The 23,104-nt window shown below is 39.5% G+C and overlaps 1 protein-coding gene and 1 non-coding gene across 2 annotated transcripts in view; one reads left to right on the top strand and one right to left on the bottom strand.

The window, feature by feature from the left end:
• Nucleotides 1-23,104, bottom strand: part of BAIAP2L1 (BAI1 associated protein 2 like 1) — a 114,580-nt gene that overhangs the window by 67,208 nt on the left and 24,268 nt on the right. The window contains exons 2-3 of the mRNA XM_003798891.3: nucleotides 16,122-16,197; nucleotides 11,563-11,649 (exon numbers count right to left, since the gene is read on the bottom strand). Of these exons, the coding sequence (XP_003798939.2) occupies nucleotides 11,563-11,649; nucleotides 16,122-16,197 (163 nt within the window). The remainder of the gene's footprint in view (nucleotides 1-11,562; nucleotides 11,650-16,121; nucleotides 16,198-23,104) is intronic.
• On the top strand, nucleotides 19,570-19,676 carry LOC111728185. The gene has a single exon (XR_002775562.1). It is a non-coding gene; the product is annotated as a U6 spliceosomal RNA (small nuclear RNA).

The raw sequence follows: 23,104 nt of genomic DNA, 5'->3' as shown, positions 1-23,104 counted from the left end.
GTTAGGATCTTGTTGAATATTTTTGCATCAATATTCATTAGTGATATTGGTCTATAATTTTCTTTTCTTGTTGGGTCTTTTCCTGGTTTGGGGATCAAGGTGATGTTTGCTTCATAGAATGTGTTGGGTAGTATTCTTACTTTTTCTATATTTTGGAAAAGGTTAAATAGTATAGGTATTAGTTCCTCTTTAAAAGTTTGGTAGAATTCTGACGTGAAGCCATCTGGTCCTGGGCTTTTCTTTTTAGGGAGATTTTATGTAGTTGATGCTATTTCAGAACTTGATATAGGCCTATTCAACATTTCCACTTCATTCTGGCTAAGTCTTGGAAGGTGGCATGCCTCTAAGTATTGGTTGATTTCCTTCAGATTTTCATATTTCTGGGAATAAAGTTTCTTTTAGTATTCATGAAGGAATTTTTTAATTTCTGAGGGGTCTGTTATTTCATCTTTACCATTTCTGATTGATGAAATTAGAGATTTAACTCTTTTTTTCTTGGTTAGGTGGGCTAAAGGTTTATCTATTCTATTGACCTTTTAAAAAAACCAACTTTTTGATTTATTGATCTGTTGTATGATCCTTTTGCTTTCAATTTCATTTAATTCTGCTCTAATTTTGGTTATTTCTTTTCTTCTGCTGGGTTTGGATTGGAGTGTTCTTCCTTTTCCAGTTGCTTGAGATGTCCCATTAAGTTGTCAACTTTCTCTCTTTCCATTTTCTTGAGGAAGGCTTGCAGTGCTATAAATTTCCCTCTTAGGACTGCCTTTGCAGTATCCCAGAGGTTCTGATAACTCGTGTTTTCATTACTGTTTTGTTCCAAAAATTTGGTAATTTCCATCTTAATCTTGTCTCTGACCCAGCTATCATTCAGCATAAGATTATTTAGCATCCATGTTTTTGTATGAGTCTGCAGATTCCTGTTGTTACTGAGTTCAACTTTTATTCCATGATGGTCTGAGAAGATGCAAGGGGTAATTTCTATTCTTTTAAAATTGCTGAGGTAGACTTGTGACTTGGTTGATTTGGAGTATGTTCCATGGGCCGATGAGAAGAATGTGTATTCAGTTTTGTTAGGATGAAACGTTCTGTAGATGTCTGTTAAATCCAAATGCTGAATGGTTAAGTTTAAATGTAAAATTTCTTTGCTTAGCTTCTTATTGGAGGATCTATCCAACATTACCAAAGGAGTGTTAAAATCTCTGACTATTATGGAGCTGGAGGAAATCAAGTTGCTCATGCCTGTTAGAGTGTCTCTTATGAATTGAGGTGCATTCTGGTTGGGTGCATAAGTATTGATAATTGAAATCTCATCATTTTGGGTATTACCCTTGACAAATATAAAATGGCCATCTTTATCTTTGCTTATTTTTGTTGGTTTAAATCCTAACCTATCTGCAAATAAGATTGCAACACCTGCTTTTTTCTGCTTTCCATTTGCCTGGAATATAGATGACCATCCCTTCACCCTGAGTCTGTATTTGTCTTTTAAAGTAAGATGAGATTCTTGTATACAGCATATATCTGGCCTGAGTTTTTGTATCCAGTCAGCCAGCCAGTGCCTCTTTAGAGGGCAAGGCTGAGAATATTGATAAACCTGGTATATTTTTGGGTATCGAGTTTTTCGAAAATCCAGTGGACATCTTTAATCCTTTTGCCACTGTGGAGATTGGAATTTAATCAAAATTTTCTGAGTGAGTTTATTTATGAGGTGGAGGATTGCACTGATTATTATAGAGGATTGGTCTGAGCATATCCTGGAGGGCTGGTTTAGTTATGGCAAATTCTTCAACATGTGAATGTCATTAAAGTATTTAATTTCTCCATCATAAATGAAACTCAGTTTAGCTGGATACAGGATTCTGAGTTGAAAGTTATTTTGTTTTAGGAGACTGAAGGTTGATGACCACCCTCTTCTAGCCTGAAAGGTTTCAGCAGAGAGATCTGCAGTCATTCTAATATTCTTCCTCATCTAGGTTAAGGTTTTCTTAAATCTAGCTGCTTTCAGAATTTTCTCTTTCATATTGACTTTAGTGAAGTTGATTATGATGTGCCTGAGAGATGTCTTGTTTGGGTTGAGTCACGCTGGGGTTCTGAAACTGTCTGCTATCTGAATTTCAGAATCTCTTGGCATGTCTGGAAAGTTCTCTTTCATAATTTTGTGAAGAAGAGCCTCTGTGTTTTATGAAGCAATTTCGTCACCTTCAGGAATTCCTAGACAAATATTGGTTTTCTTTGAATTATCCCACAACTCTCTGACAGAGTGATCCATTTTTGCTCTCCATTTCTCTTCATCTTTGAGTGTTTGGGAGTGTTCAAAAGCTTTGTCTTCAGTGTCAGAGATCTTTTCTTCTGCCTGGTCCATTCTATTACCAAGGGATTCTATCATATTTTTCAGATCTTTGAGGGCTGCAACCTCTTGCTTCAGTGTTTCATAATCTTTGGTCATTTTATCTTTGAAATCATTAAATTCTTGAGAAAGCTTTTGAATAATTTGAAATTCTAATTCCCTTCTTTCCTCCATTCTGTTGATCTTATTTGCTATCCAGATTCTGAACTCGATTTCTGACATCTCAGTCATCTGTTTATGGAAGGGATCTTCAATAGTATCTGCCCCATCCTTCCTTGGGAGAGTTGATCTACTCTGATTGTTCTGGTTACCAGAGTTTTTGCACTGATTTTGCCCTATGCTGAATTTGCACCATTTGAAGACCATCCCTAAACCGTTCTACCAGTGGCTGCCACCAGAGATGATAGCAGCTTCTTCTGGTTGTCCAGAGAGACAGGGCGTGTCTGCCCAGAAAAGCCTCAGGGGTGTGAGCCTTGTTCCCGCTACTGCAACTGCTGCTCTTCCCCTTGGTATATCGCCACTCCGGTGTGGTTCCCTCTCACCTAACCATCCTCTCGCAGTTCTCGGGCCGCTGGGCCTGTAGTGCTGAATGCGAGGCTCAATCCTTGCTTGGTGCCTGCTGGGGAGCCCTGGGGGAGTGGGGGACCTACCGGCAGGTGGTCGTGAGAGGGGACACTCTGGATTGCTGGAGAAGTCTGCATTTGTGCGGCTCAAGCAGTTTCCCAGCTGCAGGGACAAGACACGGGCTTGGTCCCGCAAGGGTGGGGGGACGCTGCTTTTGGGTCTCCTCTCACTGTGTCTGCAGGGAAGGGGGAAGGGTGGACTGGAAATTTAAAATGGCTGTGAGAGCATTGGTTCTATTTTTCTGCCTGGGAGAGGGTGTTCGGAGTCTCAGCAGGGTCCCTCCAGGTGAGTAGACCCCACTGTCTGTAGCTCTCACCTGTGGGGTGAGATAATAGGTCCTTAGATTATTCCTCACCTGTAGGAGACTTATAGGAGCAGACAAAGAGTAAACAAAGGAAAAGCACAACTTTCTTGGGGGAGGGGATGGAGACTTTTCCTTTGGGATGTATTATGTACCCATAGATTGCTTTCCAGGAGTCGCAGCTTGCCCCAGCAGTAGTGTCCTACAGATATCACTCTTCTCTTTCGGCTGGGCTCCTAGTCTTCAACTTCGTTGGATGTTTTCTGGACTTTATCCTTCCCTCTGGTCGGGAGCTTCTGTCAGAGGCTGGTATCTGTTGGCCATCTTACCCCTCCCCCCTTACGATTTTCTTAATAACTTTTTCTCTAGCTTACTTTATTTTGAGACTATAGTATATAATAAATGTAACATATAAAACGTGTGTTATTCTACTGCGTATGTTATTGGTAAGTCTTCTGATCATCACAGGCTATTAGTAGTTAAGTTTCTGGGGAGGCAAAAGTCACATGCAGATTTGACTACACGGGGGCTAGTGCTCCTAACCTCCATGTTGATTAAGGTGAAATTTACCTCATACATCCAAGAGAAGGAAAAATTCTGTTTGTACACGAATGTTCACAGGAGCATTACTTTAATTGCCAAAATGTGCAAACAACTCACATGTCCATCAAGTGACAAATGGCTAAACAAAATGTAATATATCTATACAATGGGATACTATTTATCCATAAAAAGAAATGAAGTACTGATACATACTATAACATGAATGAACCTTGAAACCATTATACTAAGTGCAAAAAAGAAGTCACAAAAGATCACATATTGTATAATTCCATTTATAGAAAATGTCCAGCATAACCAAATCTATAAAGTCAGAAAGCACATGAATTGTTGCATATGGCTGGGGTTGGGATTTAATGGGAAATGACTGCTAATGGGTATAGAGTTTCTTTTTGGGGTAATAAAATATTCTAAGGTTGATTATGGTGACTATTGCACAACTTTGTATATATATTAAACTCCACTAAACTGTATACTTTAAATGGACAAACTGTATGTTAAGCTATTATAAAAATATAATAAAAATATTTGTTAAAAAAAGAACTAAATAGAACTTACAGTAATGAAAGACAGTCACTGAAATTAAAAACTCAATGGAACCAGCAATTAGAAAATAAAAATTTTAAAATACTGTTTATAATAGGATGAAACATCATAAGTATCTAAGAATTAGCTTACAAAAATGTACGAAAACTAGACAGTTCAGTATTGTTAAGACAGAAACATGTCAATGCTCTACCTCCATCTCTAAATTCAACCTATTCCTAGTCAAAATCAGATTTTTTTGATAGAAATTGACAAACTGACTCAAAAATATATGTAAGTGCAAAGGTCCCAGAATAGCCAAAGTAATACTCAATAAGAACAAAGCCATAGACTTATACTATTAGAGATCAAGAATTATTATAAAGTTACAGTAATTAAAACAATGTGGTATTGGTGCAAGGACACCAAATAGAGAACCCTACAGACAGCAGAGCATGTAGCTGCATGGCCTCCTTGTCTGCAAGAGAAACTGGCCAACAAAGTAGAAAATGCAGCAAAGAAATGAAAAATGACAATAGTGAGTCAAATGTAAATGGAGTTAAGGAAGAAAGACACTGCTGCCCTTTGAAAGACTGGATGTACAGCCACAGGAACAGAGCAAAGTCAAAACTCATCAGCATAACTGAGCATAGTGGCTGTGATGAAAAGGATGAAGATGTTACATAGAAAGTGATGCCAGTAGAAAAATACTTCACATTAAAGTAACTCTTGATGCTATTTTATAACATTGATATCACCAATAATAAAATGTTGGAAGCTGATTTAAACTTAGCAAGGAGTGTGACAATTTGCTAAGACTCAGAAAAGATCTTCACCCTGCATGGTAAGTCACACAAAAAGGTAGCATGCACTATTGAAATCACTCTTCCTAAGACTTTTCCAAATAAAAACACTTTAATTCTCAATATTTCTAATGCTTTGAATTATAGCACACTAATTAAATATTAATTTTACTATTTTTCCATTTCTCAATACATTCACAACAACAAAAGAGTTTTTAATATTTTTGACAAACTTTTTTGGTTTTTGGAGACAGGGTCCCACTCTATTCCTCCAGCTAGAGTGCAATGGCATCATAGCTCATGACAGCCTAGAAATCCTAGGCTCAAGTGAACCTTCTGCTTCGGCCTCGCAGAGTAGCTGAGACTATAGGCTTGTAGCACAATACCCAGCTAAATTTTCTATTTTTTTGTGGAAACAGGGTCTTGCTCTTGCTCAGGCTAGTCTCGAACTTCTGGTCTCAAGCAATCCCCCCATCTCAGCCTTCCAGAGTGCTAGGATTGTAGACAGGAGCCACTGCCTTTTTGTTTCTGACAAACATTTCTTTTTTTTTTTCTTTTGAGATAGAGCCTCAGGCTATCGCCCTGGGTAAAGTACAATGGCATCACAGCTCACAGCAACCTCCAACTCCTGGGCTCAAGCGATTCTCCTGTTATAGAGTTCCATGTCTTGGGGCCCACAGGCCCCTGCCACAAGGCCCAGCTATTTTTTGGTTGCAGCCATCATTGTTGTTTGGCAGGCCCAGGCTGGATTCGAACCTGTCAGATCAGGTATATGTGGCTGGTGCCTTAGGTGCTTGAGCCACAGGCGCTGAGCCAGTTTTATTTTTTTTAATTTTTATTTTATTTATTTTTGCAGGTTTTTTTTTTTTTTTGGCTGGAGCTGGGTTTGAACCCGCTACCTCCAGTATATGGGGTTGGTGCTCTACTCCTTTGAGCCATAGGCACTGCCCAAAATAATTTTTTTTTTTTAAGAGACAGAGTCTTACTTTGTCACCTTCTATATAGTGCCATGGCGTCACAGCTCACAGCAACCTCCAGCTCTTGGGCTTAGGCAATTCTCCTGCCTTAGCCTCCTAAGTAGCTGGGACTACAGGTGCCAGCCACAAGGCCCAGTTATTTTTTTGTTGCAGTTTTGGCCAGGCCTGGGTTCGAACTTGCCACCCTCAGTATATGGGGCCAGTGACCTACTCATTGAGCCACAGGTGCTGCCCCACAAACATTTTTAAAGGTCACAGAGCAACCATAATTTTCTCCCATTGAATATAAAGATGACTTTGCATGGTTTCAACCTGCACATTTTTATGGTCCATTACCATTTAAAATTAATGCATTAATTAAGAAATCAGGAAAATAACAATGATTCTAAAGATAAAAGGAAGAAAATAGAGACTAATGAACTAGAAAAAGATATAACATAGAGAATTGAACAAGTGGTTCATGAAAAATCAAGAAAATATATATGTGGTATTCTTACAGACCTGCATTACCTACTTTATGCAAGAGACAAATGCCAATGCAGAAAACTGGTATTGCTCTTTAAGTTCTCAAAAGTTTTTGAATGCATGAAGTAGCAACAGAGAAGAATATTTCTAGCCATTGATACTTTAGAAGGCACAAGGCACATGGCATTTTATCTTTGATCTGCAAGATGAGGCCATCATCCCCTTTAGGTATAACTGATCCACTCATAAAAGTTAAGTGTTTCCCAAGGTCACGCAACAAGTTGACAGCAGAAATGTAACCACAGTAACCTTTACTGAGCATCTCCTGGGCACCAGGTAGCATACTATATGGCAGAGTCTCAGGGAAAGTAAAATCCAGCCTGGCCTCATCATCTTAGATCACAGGATCTTTTCTGAGCTCCCCCTGGGTGTGGTAAGCTCTGCAGCACAGGTAGCACTGAAGTCCCTATTATCCCTGCAGGGGTGACTGCCTCTACAACCCTTACTACATCTTGCTCAGCTGCAAAACACATTGCTAGGGACATGTAACCCAATGTGATCAGTCATGAAGGTTATCGCCTATCCCCATGCAGAAGGAGGTGATGGCTAAGTTTACCTGTAGGTTGTATATCCATTGGGAGGGAACACTGCACCCTACAACTACTCAGAAAGAAGTCATCCAGAAGGTTCCTGAGAATACTAGGAGGTGACAAAGTACCTCGAAGCTTAGAGACCCGAGTTTTTGTATGGAAGCACAGCAACACAAAAGTTAAGCAAACTTCTAAGAAAACTCTCATGTATTACTTCTCTATAACAGCTATCATCCTTCACCTGCAACACTTGGTGTTTATGGTCAGAATCCTAGAGAAGCCTCTACTTCCCAGGGAACTGGTGACTGCTTATCCCTCACCTTCCGGGTGCTCTGATGCTAACAATAACTTTTCATTCCACTCTCGAAAAGATCACCATTGTGAAGGTCCCACATTCTTCTTCAGTGACCCCTTCTTGGCTGGCTTTTTCTGGTTTTCTTCGCCTCGGTCAAGAGCAGCACAGTGTAGAGGTAAAGAGTGCAGATTCCATAGTTGGACCACTGACTAATTGCAAGTCATTTCACTGAGCTGGGCATTATTCCAAGAGACAGTATAGGCCCCTACACCTGACTCCCAGGGCTCTGTGAGAACTAATACTGTTACTATGTAATCATGGGCATCTTAAACCATTTACGGGGAAAAAGTAGTAGGCACCTATAGGCACATTGTGTAAGAATATACACACTGAAAGAAAAGACTGAAAAGAAACATATCAAGTGGTCAAATGAGGGTGATGTTTTTCATTTCCTCTGTTCCTTCAACTTTCAACATGAGGCAGGGAGGATTGTGAGCAACAGCAGACCACCCAAGGAAGAAGGGGGAGGAAAGAAAGGAGAGAAGCACAGGCAGGGGAAATACACCATTTAATGATTGTAAGATCCTTAAAGGCTTAACAATTAAAAAATGAAAACAAAAGGGCAGAGGGAAAAACCAACTCTTACAATGCCCTCACTTCTTCTCAGTGCTTTAACTCTCGCTTCCCAAATAGGAACAGACTGGGAAGGATATCTGTGGTCTTCTGGAGGACAAAGTGAAAAAGGACTCGGGAAAAACAATAGTTACACACACACACATTTCTCATGTGGGAGAAAAACATCATTCCTATCAGTGACATGTTCAAAACACAGAAGTATCATGTACATCCAGGGTACAGCTAATGTGAAAAAATTTCTTTAAGTTGTTCCCTTTCATTGAAGGTTGTTGAAAACAAACCTTTAATATCAGAGATGTACTCTCCTCCTTTATATTCCCTGGCTACCATGGTGGGGAAGCCTTTCTGGCAGCTGGGTCATAAGAGTGTGATCTAAAGTGGGCCATGGAGGCTGGGTCCAGTGGCTCATGCCTATAATCCCAGGACTTTGGGAGACCAAGGTGGGCAGATCACCTGAGCTCATGAGTTCGAGACCAGCCTGAGCTACAGTGAGCCCCCATCTTGAAAAATAGCCAGGCATTGTGACAGGCGCCTGTGGTCCCAGATACTTGGGAGGCTGAGGCAAGAGAATCACTTGAGCCCAAGAGTTATAGGTTGCTGTGAGGTATGACACCGGGGCACTCTATTGAGGGTGACAAAGTGAGACTCTGTCTCAAAAAAAAAAAAAAATTGAGCCATGGGACTTGAGGGGCTGTGTGCTGGGGCTTCTGGGCAAAGGTTGTCTCTTTAGTAAATGGACACACCTGAGAAGAAATTCCCCTCTCTGCCTTTGGAGATAATGGGGAGAGAGGATGTGATGGCTGGACTAGCAATGGCAGCCATCTTGGCACCATGAGGAAATGAGCATAAAGATGAGGGAGAAGGAACCTGGGTCGTTGGTGATACTTAACTAACTAGGACCTGCTTTGCCTGGCCTTAAGTAGCATAATAAACATACTTATTGCTTAAATCACCATTAGTTGGGTACTTTGTTGCTTGGGCAAAAGCATCCTAAATTATTCACATAGCAATGAATGAGCTGATGTCAGAAGAGGAATGTGAGAGTTGATGTCTACATGGAAATATATATGGCTAGAATCCAGAAATGGTACTATTGTAGCTCTGTTGTATCAATAGAGGTCAATCCAGAAGTGATTCATGATCTTCACACACATAATAATCTCTCTTCAAGTTTCCTCACATGAAATTTATAAGTTTCTTTTTTTTCTTTTTTTGAGACAGAGTCTCACTTGGTCACCCTCAGTAGAGTGCCATGGCATCATAGCTCACAGCAACCTCAAACTCTTGTTTCATGTTTTTGGGGTTTTTTTGCAGTTTTTGGCTGGGGCTGGGTTTGAACCCACCACCTCCACTATAGGGGGCCGGCACCCTACTCCTTGAGCCACAGGCACTGCCCCAGCAACCTCAAACTCTTGTGCTCGAGTGATCCTCTTTCGTCAGCCTCCCAAGTAGCTGGGACTACACGTGCCCACCACAATGCCTAGCTAATTTTAGAGGTGGAGTCTCACTCTTGCTTAGGCTGGTCTCAAACTCATGAGCTCAGGTGATCCATCCACCTAGGACTCCTAGAGTGCTAGAATTATAGGCATGAGCCACCACCATGCTTGGCCTTGAGATTTGTAAGTTTCAAATGAAGTTATGAATACCGATAGCAAAAGCCAGTAAGTAGACAATAAAATCTTGGAAAATGAGAAAAATATAATCTACCTTTGGTCTTTTTCTTTTCTATGAAATTCCCTATGTGAATTTTGTCCACTACTCTTCCATATTGGGAATTTAAAAAATAAGAACAACAAAATAAAAACTAAGCTAGTCAAAGAAGTTAATTTTAGGCTTCCAAAAGCAACTGTTCCTGAGATAGTGTTTTATCATGCAATTGCTAGAAATAGAAAATTGGTAGCCATATGGGATATTGAATATGAGTGAAAGGATAAAATGAAACAAAACTTGAAGCAAAAGTTATTTCCTGTTCCCTATGAAAAAAATACATATCCAAATGAGAAAAACGTTACCATCACAACATAGTTTCCTCACTGAAACTGAAGTTCTAAGTCTGTGTTTATAACAACATTGTTGCTGTGGAAACAGTTGATTCAACATTACTGAACTCATAGCTGAATAAAGTAAGGTATAGAATAGAAGTCTTATTTGAATAGTGGCAGGACCTATAAAACATTAAAAAGGCAAACTGTAAGCCAGTGAATCAGAGCACCATGTTTTAACATGAGGGTCAGACACTTTTTTTTCCTGATGCATAATACAAATAAGATGTTTCTTTTTAATTTAGCCCTATTTTTGGAACCCTATAATCATTCAACTACTCCCCTAAATATCCTAAGGTTTGTGCTCTGCTTTTGTCTATACATGGCAGTCTGTATTTTATTAAATTGACAGTTTGGTCCTTGCCAAAACATGCACAAGTTATAGCACCAACCAGGGCATAAGTCAGGGTTTTTAAAAATTTCTGCATATAATTGAATCTCCTAAATATGGGCATGTTGGCCTTATCCACCATGGGGTATAAGTACTGGGGTGTAGTCTACCTTTTATAAATTTTTCCTACAAAGTCATTAGAGAACATGAATGAGAACTCAGTTTTACTCTGGGTCAGTTAAGAGTTTCCAACAACCCTCAAAACCCTCTAGGCAACCTAATGTGAAACAGTGTGAACTGTCTGCACCCTCCTTCTAGGATACCAGCTCCTCCTCTTCTCCCCTTCCCACTTTTTAACTGTAGACAGATACACTTTTCTCTAAACACACACACAGAGTTTATTGCTCTTTTCCTTGGGTTTTCTGAACAATTTCAAATTATGATCAATGTTTTTAAGCCAGAAATTTTACCCTTTGTACAATAACACACATTCAACAACTTTTAAAAATAAGGGTGGTGTATGAGACTATTTAAAAATCAACCTTTCCTCCTCAGGAGGTAGTAACAGTAAAGAGCCTCTGTAAATAAAAACCTAGGTCTCCCCTGTAGCAGGCACTGCCCTGGGTGTGGCTGCCCTCTGTGCCTGCACAGGAGATTGATTCATACCAGCAAAACCGGAAAAATCACAACCGAAGGCAACCATGGAAGCTGTGAGAGCCAACAGCACGATGTAAAGGAGTCGGGTTTTCTACTAGGTGAGTCATAGGAAACACTTCTGCTATAGTCTGGAGGCCCGGCTCCCCTACCGGGAGGGAATGTAGGTCAAACTCCTCTCCTAGGGCCTTTAGGCAGAGGCTGCAGTTCCTAGGGAGCAAGGAAGCTGGCACAGAAATAGCCCAGCTGCAGTCCCTCCAGTGGCCCCCAGGCATCAGGCCCAGCCTCCACAATTTCCACAGAACATGATCTAACTCCCTTTCTATTCTGGATGAGTGCACCTCAGGTGTTCCTATCAGGGTTCACAAGGGATGACAGGTTGGGTTTATGTATTAGAAACTGTCAGCTCACCAAGCTCAGTTGACACGGGGGACCCAGTAGCGATCTCACCAATCTTGGCCACTCCATCGTAGTAGGCTTTTCCTGCCAGGATCATAGCTAGATATGAAAGGTGAGACACAAAATCATCACTTAGACAAGGAAAGGAGAAAGCCAGGTGGGGAGAACTCATCTGTGGGATCATTGCCTCAGTGATGTGTTCTGGACATTAAAGAATGGGAACACATCCTCTCCAGCAAAAAATCTTCTCCATACTAGTTATTCTATAGCACTACAAGCCTGCAACTTACTAGTTAGGAGGACTTGTGTGAGGTGGCCTAGGGACCTGGTCCTTCAATGGCATATTACCTTTTCTATTAAAAAAGACATTCTGAATCACAATCAACCAACATATTTGTCACCAGAGGAAGAAATCTATGAAATATATTATCATTCCAAAAACCAATATAATTGTCTGAAAAGTAACTGAATTCTCTACTTTTCTTTTTTGCCTTTTCGGCAAAGACAGGAAAATTTTTATTGCTATACAAGCTGGGTTCTAATTATGTTGAATTTTTTTTTCCCTTCAAACTGATTCTAAAGACTAAATTATAACTACATGCCCTCCCTGGGCAAATTACTTATTCTTTCTGAACAAAGGCTGCTCACCCATGAAAAGTCCTGAAATGTGAGCAGTGGATGAAAAATGGTAGCTACTAATGCCAATTGCTTTTTTCTCTTTGAAAGCTGGGTTTGAGCGGCTTGCAGGTATACCATAAACGAGCTTTTCAAAATACCTAGCCTATTTAGTGTGGTTTTGGAAAAAAAATAATTTATTTTATTTTACTCAAAGATTGGTTTCATACATAGAAAGTAGTTCCTTCTGGAGGTTAGGAGACCAGAGGATTTTAGAGCTTTTTAAAAGAGCTTTCAGGAATCCCCTTGTCCAGTCACTTTGTTTCACCAAGGGAAAAACCAGAGGCCATAATGCTTTATACATTGCTGTGTCCCCAGTGTACAATGGTCAATGTTCTAACAAGGTGGATTTTTTTTTTTTTTGAGAGAGTCTCACTGTGTCACCCTTGGTAGAGTGCTGTGGCTTCACAGCTCACAGCAACCTCAAACTCATGGGCTTAAGCTATTCTCTTGCCTCAGCCTCCCAAGTAGCTGGGACTACAGGTACCTGCCACAACGCCCAGTCCAGGCTCGGTTCGAATCTGCCAGCCTTGGTGTATGTGGTTGGCCCCCATAGCCTAAAAAGGTGGATTTTAAAAGGCAAGCATAAAAAAAATTTGGGCATTGGGGGGTAGGGATACAGAATTATTTCATGTATAGTTCCAGCTAAGGGTATTGGAAGCCAAAAGAATAGAATTTTTCTGGAAAATTTATCTAGTGTAGCATTTATTGTAAAATTAAAAATTACAAAAGTTATGGCTTTTGCTATATATATATATATATGTATACAAGTTTAGGGAATGTAACGATCTACTATACTATTATTTTATAAGGCTGGGAGTAACCTTTAAGTGTAATTATAAAAAGAACAATAGGAATTAGCATTTATATGGACTTTCCAAGTCATTACTGAATCTACCCACAATGTTAAGATATGGGTTGGTAATGTTATCAGCCTAGTTCACTAAGGGATTGGAGAGATTCTGGGACATGCCCAAGGTCAATGGTGAGTCAACGGCAGTGTACACAACTCCAGCTAGGGTGCTTCACTTCCTCAGTTCTAAATTATGGTGTTTTTTGACTCTTTGGTCTCAGAACTGAAGAAAAAGTGACTCCACCTAAAAACAAAGTTTATAGCCAAAGAACTGTCATGTTAGTATATGTAATATCTTAGTATTAAGATTTTAAGTTGTAAAGTTCTGGTAAGCTGAAAAGCAAATTAGTGAGAGAATGGTATGCAGAATTACACAATATTTAAACAAAGTTTTTGGTCTGTATCCACACATTAGGTTGAAATTTTTCATTAACTGACGCTGAATTATGTTTAAAACTATGTAACCTTCTCAGTCTTGTAAAATCTTTACTATTATGATAGAAAGCTAAATTAGCTTAAAAAGTATATAATTTAGCCAGAATGAAAATGAAAATATTTTTATAATTTTACCTCTCTTTGTGAACACATTAAGATATTTTCTACTGCTAATTGTTTTAAGATATGAAGCCTATTAGTTCAAGTTCAGTGGTTGGCCAACTGCTTCATCAATTTAATCTACATACTTCTAGCCAATAATTTTTCCTTAAGATATGGTTTCATTGGGTTACTATTATACTCAAAAGCCTTTAATGGCCTCCTACCACCCAGAGCTCAAGGTAGGTTTTTATGAGTAATAGTCTTTCATGAATCACTCCTCCCAGAATTCTCAACCTATAGGGTCCTCTACTACACTGATGAGTGGCTTGATCATCGGACTTGCTTTGGCCAATGGAATAACAGCAAGCATGACTCCCATAGGAGTTTGATACATGCTAGGCATCAGGGTTTATACTCTTGGGACTCCACTGATACTGTGTGAGGAGCCAGTCTGGCCTCCTTGAAGGGAAAAGATCCCATGGAGAGAGAGTGCATTGTGCCCCTAGCCCAGTCCAGGCCTCAAGTTGATTGCAGCTGCAGGAGTGAGCCCCCAAGGGTCTAGAGAACTGCCTGCTTTTACAAGAGAAAGAATAAGCTATGTTGTCTTAAGATACCACGTTTGCTGTGCATTGAGAGATGACTGATGCTGCATTCCAGTGCACATGCTATCTGATTTCACCCCACCTGTTCCCCATTGGCACCTTACTTGGGCTAGTGTAGACCCCAAGACTTGGCTTGGTTACTAGTTTTTCTGTCTGAATCAGTGACTGCCTGCAAAAGCATCTGTCAGAGGGCCCAGATCCTGTAGGCCTCCTGCCTGTTCCAGTCCACACTGATCCTTACTACTCAAATTCCTGTGACATTGGTCTATACCTTGGTCTCAGCCATTCACAATATTGTCTTGCATTCTAATCTAACTGAGTGAATATTTGACAGCCTCATCTCTCCTCCAAATTCCTACCAAAGACTTTACAAATTTATCTGAATTTTTCAAATTTCTCAATGGCTTCAGCAAAGTATGACCAGATGGCCTGTAGAAATTCTGGAAATACTTTCATGAAGTACAAAAGACTCCCCTGGAGGTGCTAAAGTGATAAGAGCCCTTTGGGGAGAAGCCTTGTTAGTAGGAGGCAGAGCTGTGAGTAAAACTGCCTCAGAGAGGCAGCTTGTACTAGAAAGAAAAGAAAAACACTGCAGGTCACAGCAATTTCCTTCACAAGGACAACTAAAGCAATGACTTTGTGGCCTTGTGACTAAGCAATCATTGAGGCAGTCAACAGTGCACGGCTCTGGCTCTCTGGACAAGCGGGGCACAGATGCTACTGATACTATAGCTGGAGGGGAAAGAAGGAAATCCCAGATCTCTGTGCTTCCTGACACTGAAAATGCAGAAAGCATCAGGCAAGAAAGTGCAGAGATGCAGAAGAAAGTAAATGAACGGTTTATTTTCCCAGCAACCACAACAGCAGCGCTCCTTGTTACCCAGAGTCCACAGTCTGGGTAGCATCCCCTTTCTCAAGGCATGCTCATGCTGTGAGTGAGGCCACAGGTTTGGTTCCAAGTATCAACAGGAAGGAGGCAAAGGTCAGGAGTGGTGAAAATGATATAAAGAGATAAGAAAATGACATGAAACTTGATCCAAAGCCTTCTTCAAATGTAAAACTGTGGGAAACTAATTTATCTACTTATGTTAGTTAGCAGTCTTTTAGTGAGCCAAGGTAGAAGGTGAAACTGGGGTCTGAATATTTTGGAGGTGACACTTGCTTTACAGGGAGAATTGTCCTGACCATGTTAGAATTTGGTGATTATTAGCATTTTAAGTAGGTCATTGATGCATTATAATGTTCACCCTTTAGTAGGGAAACACATGTGTAGCTTTCTCCACAGAAACTTCTTCAAACTAGAACAACTCTGGTTTACAAAGAGAGGCAAACACCAATACTCAAATTAATTTTAAATAAAGCACTTATTTTGAAATGACAATCTAAGTCCGATCTTTAATTTAGATGTTTACTCTAAAAATATTATTTCTCATGTTACTATCAAAAGTCATACCCCATCCCCCAAAAAAGATTTTAAAAAAAGTGATAACATCTAAAGGCAAGAGATTCTTCTATATAAATCAAAGGAGAATAATTCCTGTGCTGCAAGATGTTAACATATAAATATTTTAAGGACACATTTTAAATTTGTTATTAGTTTTCAAAGAATTTGTTTCAAAAAATAGAAAACATGTTTAAGGCAATTGTATAAAACATTGAGCCATGTCAAAAAGATAGTTTCATAGTTAAAATACATTGTTTATAGTAGCCCATCATTCAACTGACTCATCCCAAATACACTAATATTATGTTCTATCATAGTAAAGTTTTGCATGTTACCTGTAAATAACTTCCACCATTTAAAGATTTTTAAAAATTTAATAATAGCATTGAAAAATTAAAATATTTACTGAATAGCTTATGTACTTTATACTTATCAACTTAGAAAAAGCAGAAAGACTTACCATTAACAGCTTTTTCATAATTTTTCCCTAGGTTTATTAAATTTCGTAGCCCAGGATTGAACTGTTCCATAACATTCTGATGAACAAACAAAACACACAAATTAATGAAATAAACAGTAGACCAAGTAATCTTCAGATTTTTTTACTGTGTAGCCTAGGATACCTACACGTGTTTAATGGTATAGTCTACAAATTGATGGGAGCTGATTAAAAAATCATGAAGAACACTTACTTCCTTACCTGATGGAACAGGAGTGCTTGCATGTGGCAAGGTGTGTGTAACCTTGTCAGTTCTCCAGTTGCCCAAGGGACTGCCTAGAACCTACTATCAATGGAACAAGCAAGCAGCAGACATTCAGGACTCTACTATACCCCATAGGGACTGTGGGCCTGGGGGCCAATCATGCTCTCAAGTGTAAGTAGATTGTTAATGGTTGTCATGCTAGTGTTAAGAAATAAGTGTGCATGATCAGCTAGATGAACTTAATTATAAGGGTAATGTTTTGGCAATCAATTGAATATAAATTTTCAAGAGATTTTAATTAGCATAATTACTTGGATGGGTTAGGGAGTAGAGGGTGGGTGCTGCTAATGGCCAAAGACATAGGTCTACCTGAACGTTCTTTCTAGGTGGTCACTGGCACCTACTTTCTAGTGATTGGTTTACTCACTAAGGACCTGTGGAGTAAGCATGCTGTGCCAGACCCTGTGCACACAGCTAGGCTGAGAAGTCACGGCTTCTTTATAGGTTTCACGATGTAGTATCCATGGTTTTCATTTTAAAACATGTCATTCCTGGCTGGGCGTAGTGGTACACGTCTATAATCCCAGCACTTGGGAGGCCGAGGCAAGTGGATTGTCTGAGTTCATGAGTTTGAGACCAGCCTGAGCAAGAGTGAGACCTCCATCTCTAAAAAATAGCAGGGCATTGTGGTGGGCACCTGCAATCCCAGCTACATTGGAAGCTGAGGCAAGAAGATTGCTTGAACCCAAGAGTTTGAAGTTGCTGTGAGCTAAGACGTCATGGCACTCTACTGAGGGTGACCAAGTAAGACTGTCTCAAAAAAATACATAATAAAAATAAATAAATAAAACATGTCATTCCACTATTACTATATCATAAATGCAGAGACAAATGCTATGACAACATTAATTAGAATGTTGCTCTAAATTTAAAATACTCTAAATATAAAGTATAGATGATAATCACTCCTATGGTCTCTGACTTCATGGCTCAGAACACATGGTGATCTTATCTGTTTGTTCCACTGATGAATAATCAGCTTCATGATATTCATTATTCAAAATAGACCCAAACTCATTGCCTCCCTCCCCAAATATGTACTGTTTATAGATGACCAGATGATAAAAAAGAATGAAAAACTACCTAACATTCAAAGAGGCAGACACTAGCGGGTGTTGTGGCGGGTGTCTATAGTCCCAGCTACTTAGGGGGTTGAGGCAAGAGAATCACTTAAGCCCAAGAGTTTGAGGTTGCTGTCAGCTGTGACACCACAGCACTCTACCAAGGGTGACATAGTGAAACTCTGTCTCAAAAAAAAAAAAAAAAAGAGGCAGACACTTTACACATGTGCCATTCAGAATAAAAACGTTCTCTATTATGAATTAGGAGTAGTGAGAACAAGATTTTTGTTTTTATCAGTGATGAAGGCTTTGATAAAGGCTTAAGTGGAAAAACCATCCACACCTCAACCTTTCCACACCCCTGGTCTTACTTCCCAGAGCACTTTCTTTCTTTCTTTCTTTTTTTTATTGAGACAGAGTCTCACTTGGTCACCCTTGGTAGAGGGCTGAGCATCATAGCTCACAGCAACCTCAAACTCTTGGGCTTAAGCGATTCTCTTGCCTCAGCCTCCCAAGTAGCTGGGACTACAGGTGCCCACCACAATGCTGGGCTATTTTTTTGTTTGTTTGTTTGTTTAGCAGGCCTGGACTGGGTTCAAACCCACCAGCCCTGGGGCCAGCATCCTAACCACTGAGCTACAGGCACCTAGCCCCTAGAGCACTTTCAACTAAGCTGTTATTCTTGTATTGATTGCCATAGTTTTAAATGTTCTTTATTTCTCAGTTTTGGACCATAGCTTCAGGCTTTCCACTAATGTGGATGAGGACTGACCTATTGACCTCTCCACACCACCCACTTACCCATTTCCAATTCTTCCTACATAATTAAAGGGCAATTTCCTGATAAATCAATAGTCAGTGTTTACTATGACTTTGTAAGTATTGGTCACTACAATGCCAAGCAACGTACTAAAGATTGTTTCCTTTCTTGGTAAAACCTTTTTTCCCCCCTGGAATTAATAATTATCTCATCTACCTTTGCTTAGTTTTCTATGCATCTACCTTCAACTTTTCCACATGCTTTATCAGATGTAGCAGAGGCTTATCAATAGTTGTTCATATGAATAAAATCGTCAGCTTATCTTCTAGTCTATTTTTTTCTCCAGAATGTTCTCCAAGGACTCTCTGTCCTCTTGCTTAGACTGGCCTGACCATTCCCAGTCTGCCATGCTGTAGCTCTAGCATGGACTTTCCGGTGGCTCAGGTCAGAGCTCTTGTTAGCCGATCTATAATACATCTTCCCCTTTCCTCCTTTGTTATTTTGCTGGAGATCATTCTCCAAAAATGTTCTAAGAAATGATGTCTGAGAGGTAACCTGGAGTCTCCTTGGGTCTGACTTATCTTGACTATTTTATTGTATTGACAATTGCTATTTTGTTGAGTTGAGCATAATTTTTCTAAGAATGTTTAAGATACTGTTCTACTCTTTGGTATCTAGTTTTATTGCTGAAAAGTCAGCTAACAGTTCCTTCATATGTACTTTTGTCCTTTTTTAGCTTATTTCTGGAAGCCTTTCTCCCTGTGTTCCAAACTGCATAATAGTCTGCCTCAGTATGGGTATTTGTTCATTTATTTTACTGGACACGCAGTGGGGCCCTATTCATGCAAAAAATTATGTCTTTCAGGTCTGAAAAAAAATCCTATTCCTTATCTTTTCTTTCTGGACTCTGATTTTACATATCTTGGATTTAATTTTCTTTTTTTTTTTTTTTTGAGACGGAGCCTCAAGCTATCCCCCTGGGTAGAGTGATGTGGCATCACAGCTCACAGCAACCTCCAACTCCTGGGCTTAAGTGAGTCTCCTGCCTCAGCCTCCCAAGTAGCTGGGACTACAGGCACCCACCACAACGCCCGGCTATTTTTTGGTTGCAGCCATCATTGTTGTTTGGCAGGCCCGGGCTGGGGATTCGAACTCGCCACCTTAGGTGTATGTGGCTGGTGCCCCAGCCGCTTGAGCCACAGGCACTGAGCCAGATTTAATTTTCTAATCCTCTTTTTTGATTTTCTACTTTTTGTTCTGCATCTCTGATATCTTCAATTTTATATTTTAATTCTTCTGTTTATAATTTTTTTTTGGGGGGGGGTGCTTGCTTTGGTAGCACACATACTAAAATTGGAATGATACAGAAAAGATTAGCATGGCCCCTGTACAAGGATGACAGGCAAACTCATGAACTGTTCCATATTTTTAACTTGGACTTTACCTAATAAACATAAACAAATGTGACCTAATTGTTTGTACCCTCATGTTAATCTGAAATAAAAAATTATTTTGCTATCATAATTGAAAGATTCTTTTATTTGTATAAATTCATGGGGTACAATTATAATTTTGTTGCATTGCTATACTGCATAGTAGTGAAGTTAGGGCTTTTAGTATACTTATCACTGAGTAGTGTACACTGTGCCCATCATATTTTTAAATTTTTGTTTTAAAAGATGGGATCTTGCTCTGTCACCAAGGCTAGAGTGTAGTGGTACGATTGCAGCTTACTGCAGCCTTGAACTCCTGAGCTTAAGTGATCTTTTTACCTCAGCCTTATAAGTAGCAAGGACTATAGGCCTACACTACCCCATCTGGCTAATTTTTAAATTTTTGATAAAGATGAGGTCTTAATATGCTGCCCACGGTGGTCTTGAACTTCTGGCCTCAAGAGATCGTCCTGCCTCAGACTCTTAAAGCTCTGGGATTATGGGTGTGAGCCACCAAGCTTGGCCCCCACTATATTTTTAATTTCTATGAGTGCTTTCAAGTTTCTTGATTCCTTCTTTTTAAAACACCTTCCTACTCTTGTTTTATAGATGTAATATCTCCTATCTAACTAAATTAATTATAGTTTTGGGTTTTTTCATTCCAGTTCCCATTTTATCTCCTGATTACTTTTCATTGTTTGATAGTCCTTTCTTTCATGTTGGAGGCTCTCCTTAAATGTTTGGTGACCCTTGATGGTCAGTTTATATCTAGAGCCCATATTACTTACTGGTTGGAAGCTATAGGTGTGTATACAGGGTACCTGCTGACTAGTAGGCTTTATTCAGAGACTGGTCACAGAATAACATGACAGTAATCAGGGGCCCCTAGGTTTCCTCAGAGAAGTTTCTAATTTTCTATCATTGGGTAGGGGAGGGGTGACCCTCAGGTGGGCAGATTTCCCCCATCAAGACAGGACTGGGAATCTACACTCTAGAGCTGATTCTCACTGAATTCCTCTGTTTTCAGCTCTGAGTTTTACCCCTCCACTCCTGGCTGGTGTTTCACAGTCCAGAGTTCCTTAGATCAACATGTCCTGAGATTGAATCTCTGGTCTGCCAAATAGAAGCAAAAGCTAATAGCGGTGGCTAGGGAAGGAAAGGGAACCCAGGAGTCCAACTGCCTGACATACTAGACTATTCTAGCCCTGTGTGCCTCCTCCCATCCCCACTTTCTGTGGACCTGGTCCTCAGCCTCTGGGGTCCCCTGGGTAAATGGCTTAGCTCTCATCAATTTTCTTCTCTGTAGGTTCTCTTACATCAATGACCATGCCTCTGTCTATTTTCTGTTATCCAAAATTTCTTTAGGCCTTTGTCAACTGACATTTTCCTTTTCAGGTCTCTTTGAGCTATAGATTTACAGTCCTTATTTTTAATTATTTTGCCATGATTTTAATGTGTTCTCAAAAGGAAGAAAAAAATACACAAGGTAATCTACTACATCCAACTGGAAGTCTGCTCACTTTGTGTGACGACTGCAGGCAGCCAGCTGCTTTGGGCCTATTCACAACCAGCAGTCAAAGAGCTCCAAAGCCAGCTGACTCCCCCATCATCCTCTCCTGTAATGTGGCAAACTTGTGGGTACAGAGTGCCTGACTTCTGGGTACCTGCAGCCACAGCTGCTACTTCTGTCATCCCTTTTCAATTTCTTTGTCTTGGGTATTTTTTTAAAGCTTTTTATTCTGAAACATAGTAGAACCTCTGTAACTTGACCACCTTAGGGACTGTAACAAACTGGTCAACATATGGAACAAGGACTACTGTACTGCTATGTCGTGTTGTGCATGTTCAGTCTATGACAATTAGGTCAACTTAAGGAGGTGGCCAATGTACGGAGATGGTCAACTATGAAAGTTCTACTGTTGTTAAGACTCATAAGTAGTTACAAAAATAATACAGAGAGTTCCCAGTAATATTTTCTATAACCACACTATTCTTTTAGCACCATATCCTCCCTACCAGTCCTAACTGCTGGCAAGCACTGAGCTCAATCTACAACTCTGCCATAGTGAGAATGTTATATAAATGGATTCACATAGTACATGACTTTTTGAGATTGGCTTTTTCACTCAGCACAATGCCCTCAAGATATAGCCAAGTTGTTGGGTGTATCAATAATTTATTCTTTTTTGCCAATAGTATGGTATGGATGTATCACAGTTTGTTTATCCCCCTACTTATAGAAGAACATTTAGTTTGTTTCCAGTTTTCGGCTATTCTAAACAAAGCTGATAAGAATAAACAGATATAGGTCTGTGTGGGAACATAAGTTTTCCTATCTCTAGAATAAATACCTATGAACTCAACTGCAGCATCACATGGTAAGTATATGTTTAATACTATAAGAAACTGCCAGACTTTTTTCCAGAGTGGCTGTACAATTTTACATTTCCAACAGCAATCTATGAGATTTTAATAATTTTAAAAATCTAATAATTTCATTAGAAAATGGCTACTTTCTAATAAAGATAGAACTATTTTAAAGATATTTTAATTATAAATTTTTATAATATCTTTATACGTCTGAGTATAGCTAGTAAAAATATATAGAAACTGGGTGGCGCCTGTGGCTCAAAAGGGTAGGGCACTGGTCCCATATGCCAGAGGTAGCAGGTTCAAACCCAGCCATGGCCAAAAACTGCAAAAATAAATAAGAAAATTAAAAAGTATATAAATATAGATTAAAGAAAATTAAAAAGTAAATAAATATATATTTTTATTATATAAATAATAAAATATTATATTAAAAATAATTTTATTATTTATATAATAAAGTCCTATTATAAATTTTATTATTATTTATATAATAAAGTCCTATTTCTACTAGACTTTCAGCTATACTACAAGGTCATGGTAATCAAAGCAGCATAGTATTGGCACAAAAATAGAGACATTAACATTTGGAACCAAACAGAAAACCATGAGATGAAACTAACATCTTACAGCCAACTGATCTTTGATAAACCAAACAAGAACATGCATTAGGGAAAAGAATCCCTATTTAATAAATGGTGCTGGGAGAACTGGATAACCACATGTAAAAGACTGAAACTGGACCTGCACCCCTCACCACTTAGAAAAATTGATTCAAGATGAATAAAAGATTCAAATCTAAGGCATGAAACAATAAAAATCCTCAAAGAAAGTGTGGGGAAAACACTTGAAGACATTGGCCTGAGGAAAGATTTTATGAAGAAGACTTCTGTGGCAATTGCAACAACAACAAAAATATACAAATGGGACTTAATAAAACAGAAAAGCTTCAGGCTCGGTGCCAGCCACATACACCTAAGGTGGCAGGTTCGAATCCAGCCTGGGCCTGCCAAACAACAATGATGGCTGCAACCAAAAAATAGCTGGGCATTGTG

The sequence above is a fragment of the Otolemur garnettii genome, unplaced genomic scaffold (assembly GCF_000181295.1).
Source record: "Otolemur garnettii isolate 467f Iridium unplaced genomic scaffold, OtoGar3 scaffold00142, whole genome shotgun sequence".
NCBI classification, from domain to species: domain Eukaryota; kingdom Metazoa; phylum Chordata; class Mammalia; order Primates; family Galagidae; genus Otolemur; species Otolemur garnettii.
Note: the sequence above shows the minus strand (reverse complement) of the source record. Positions and strands in the feature narration are given on the sequence as shown.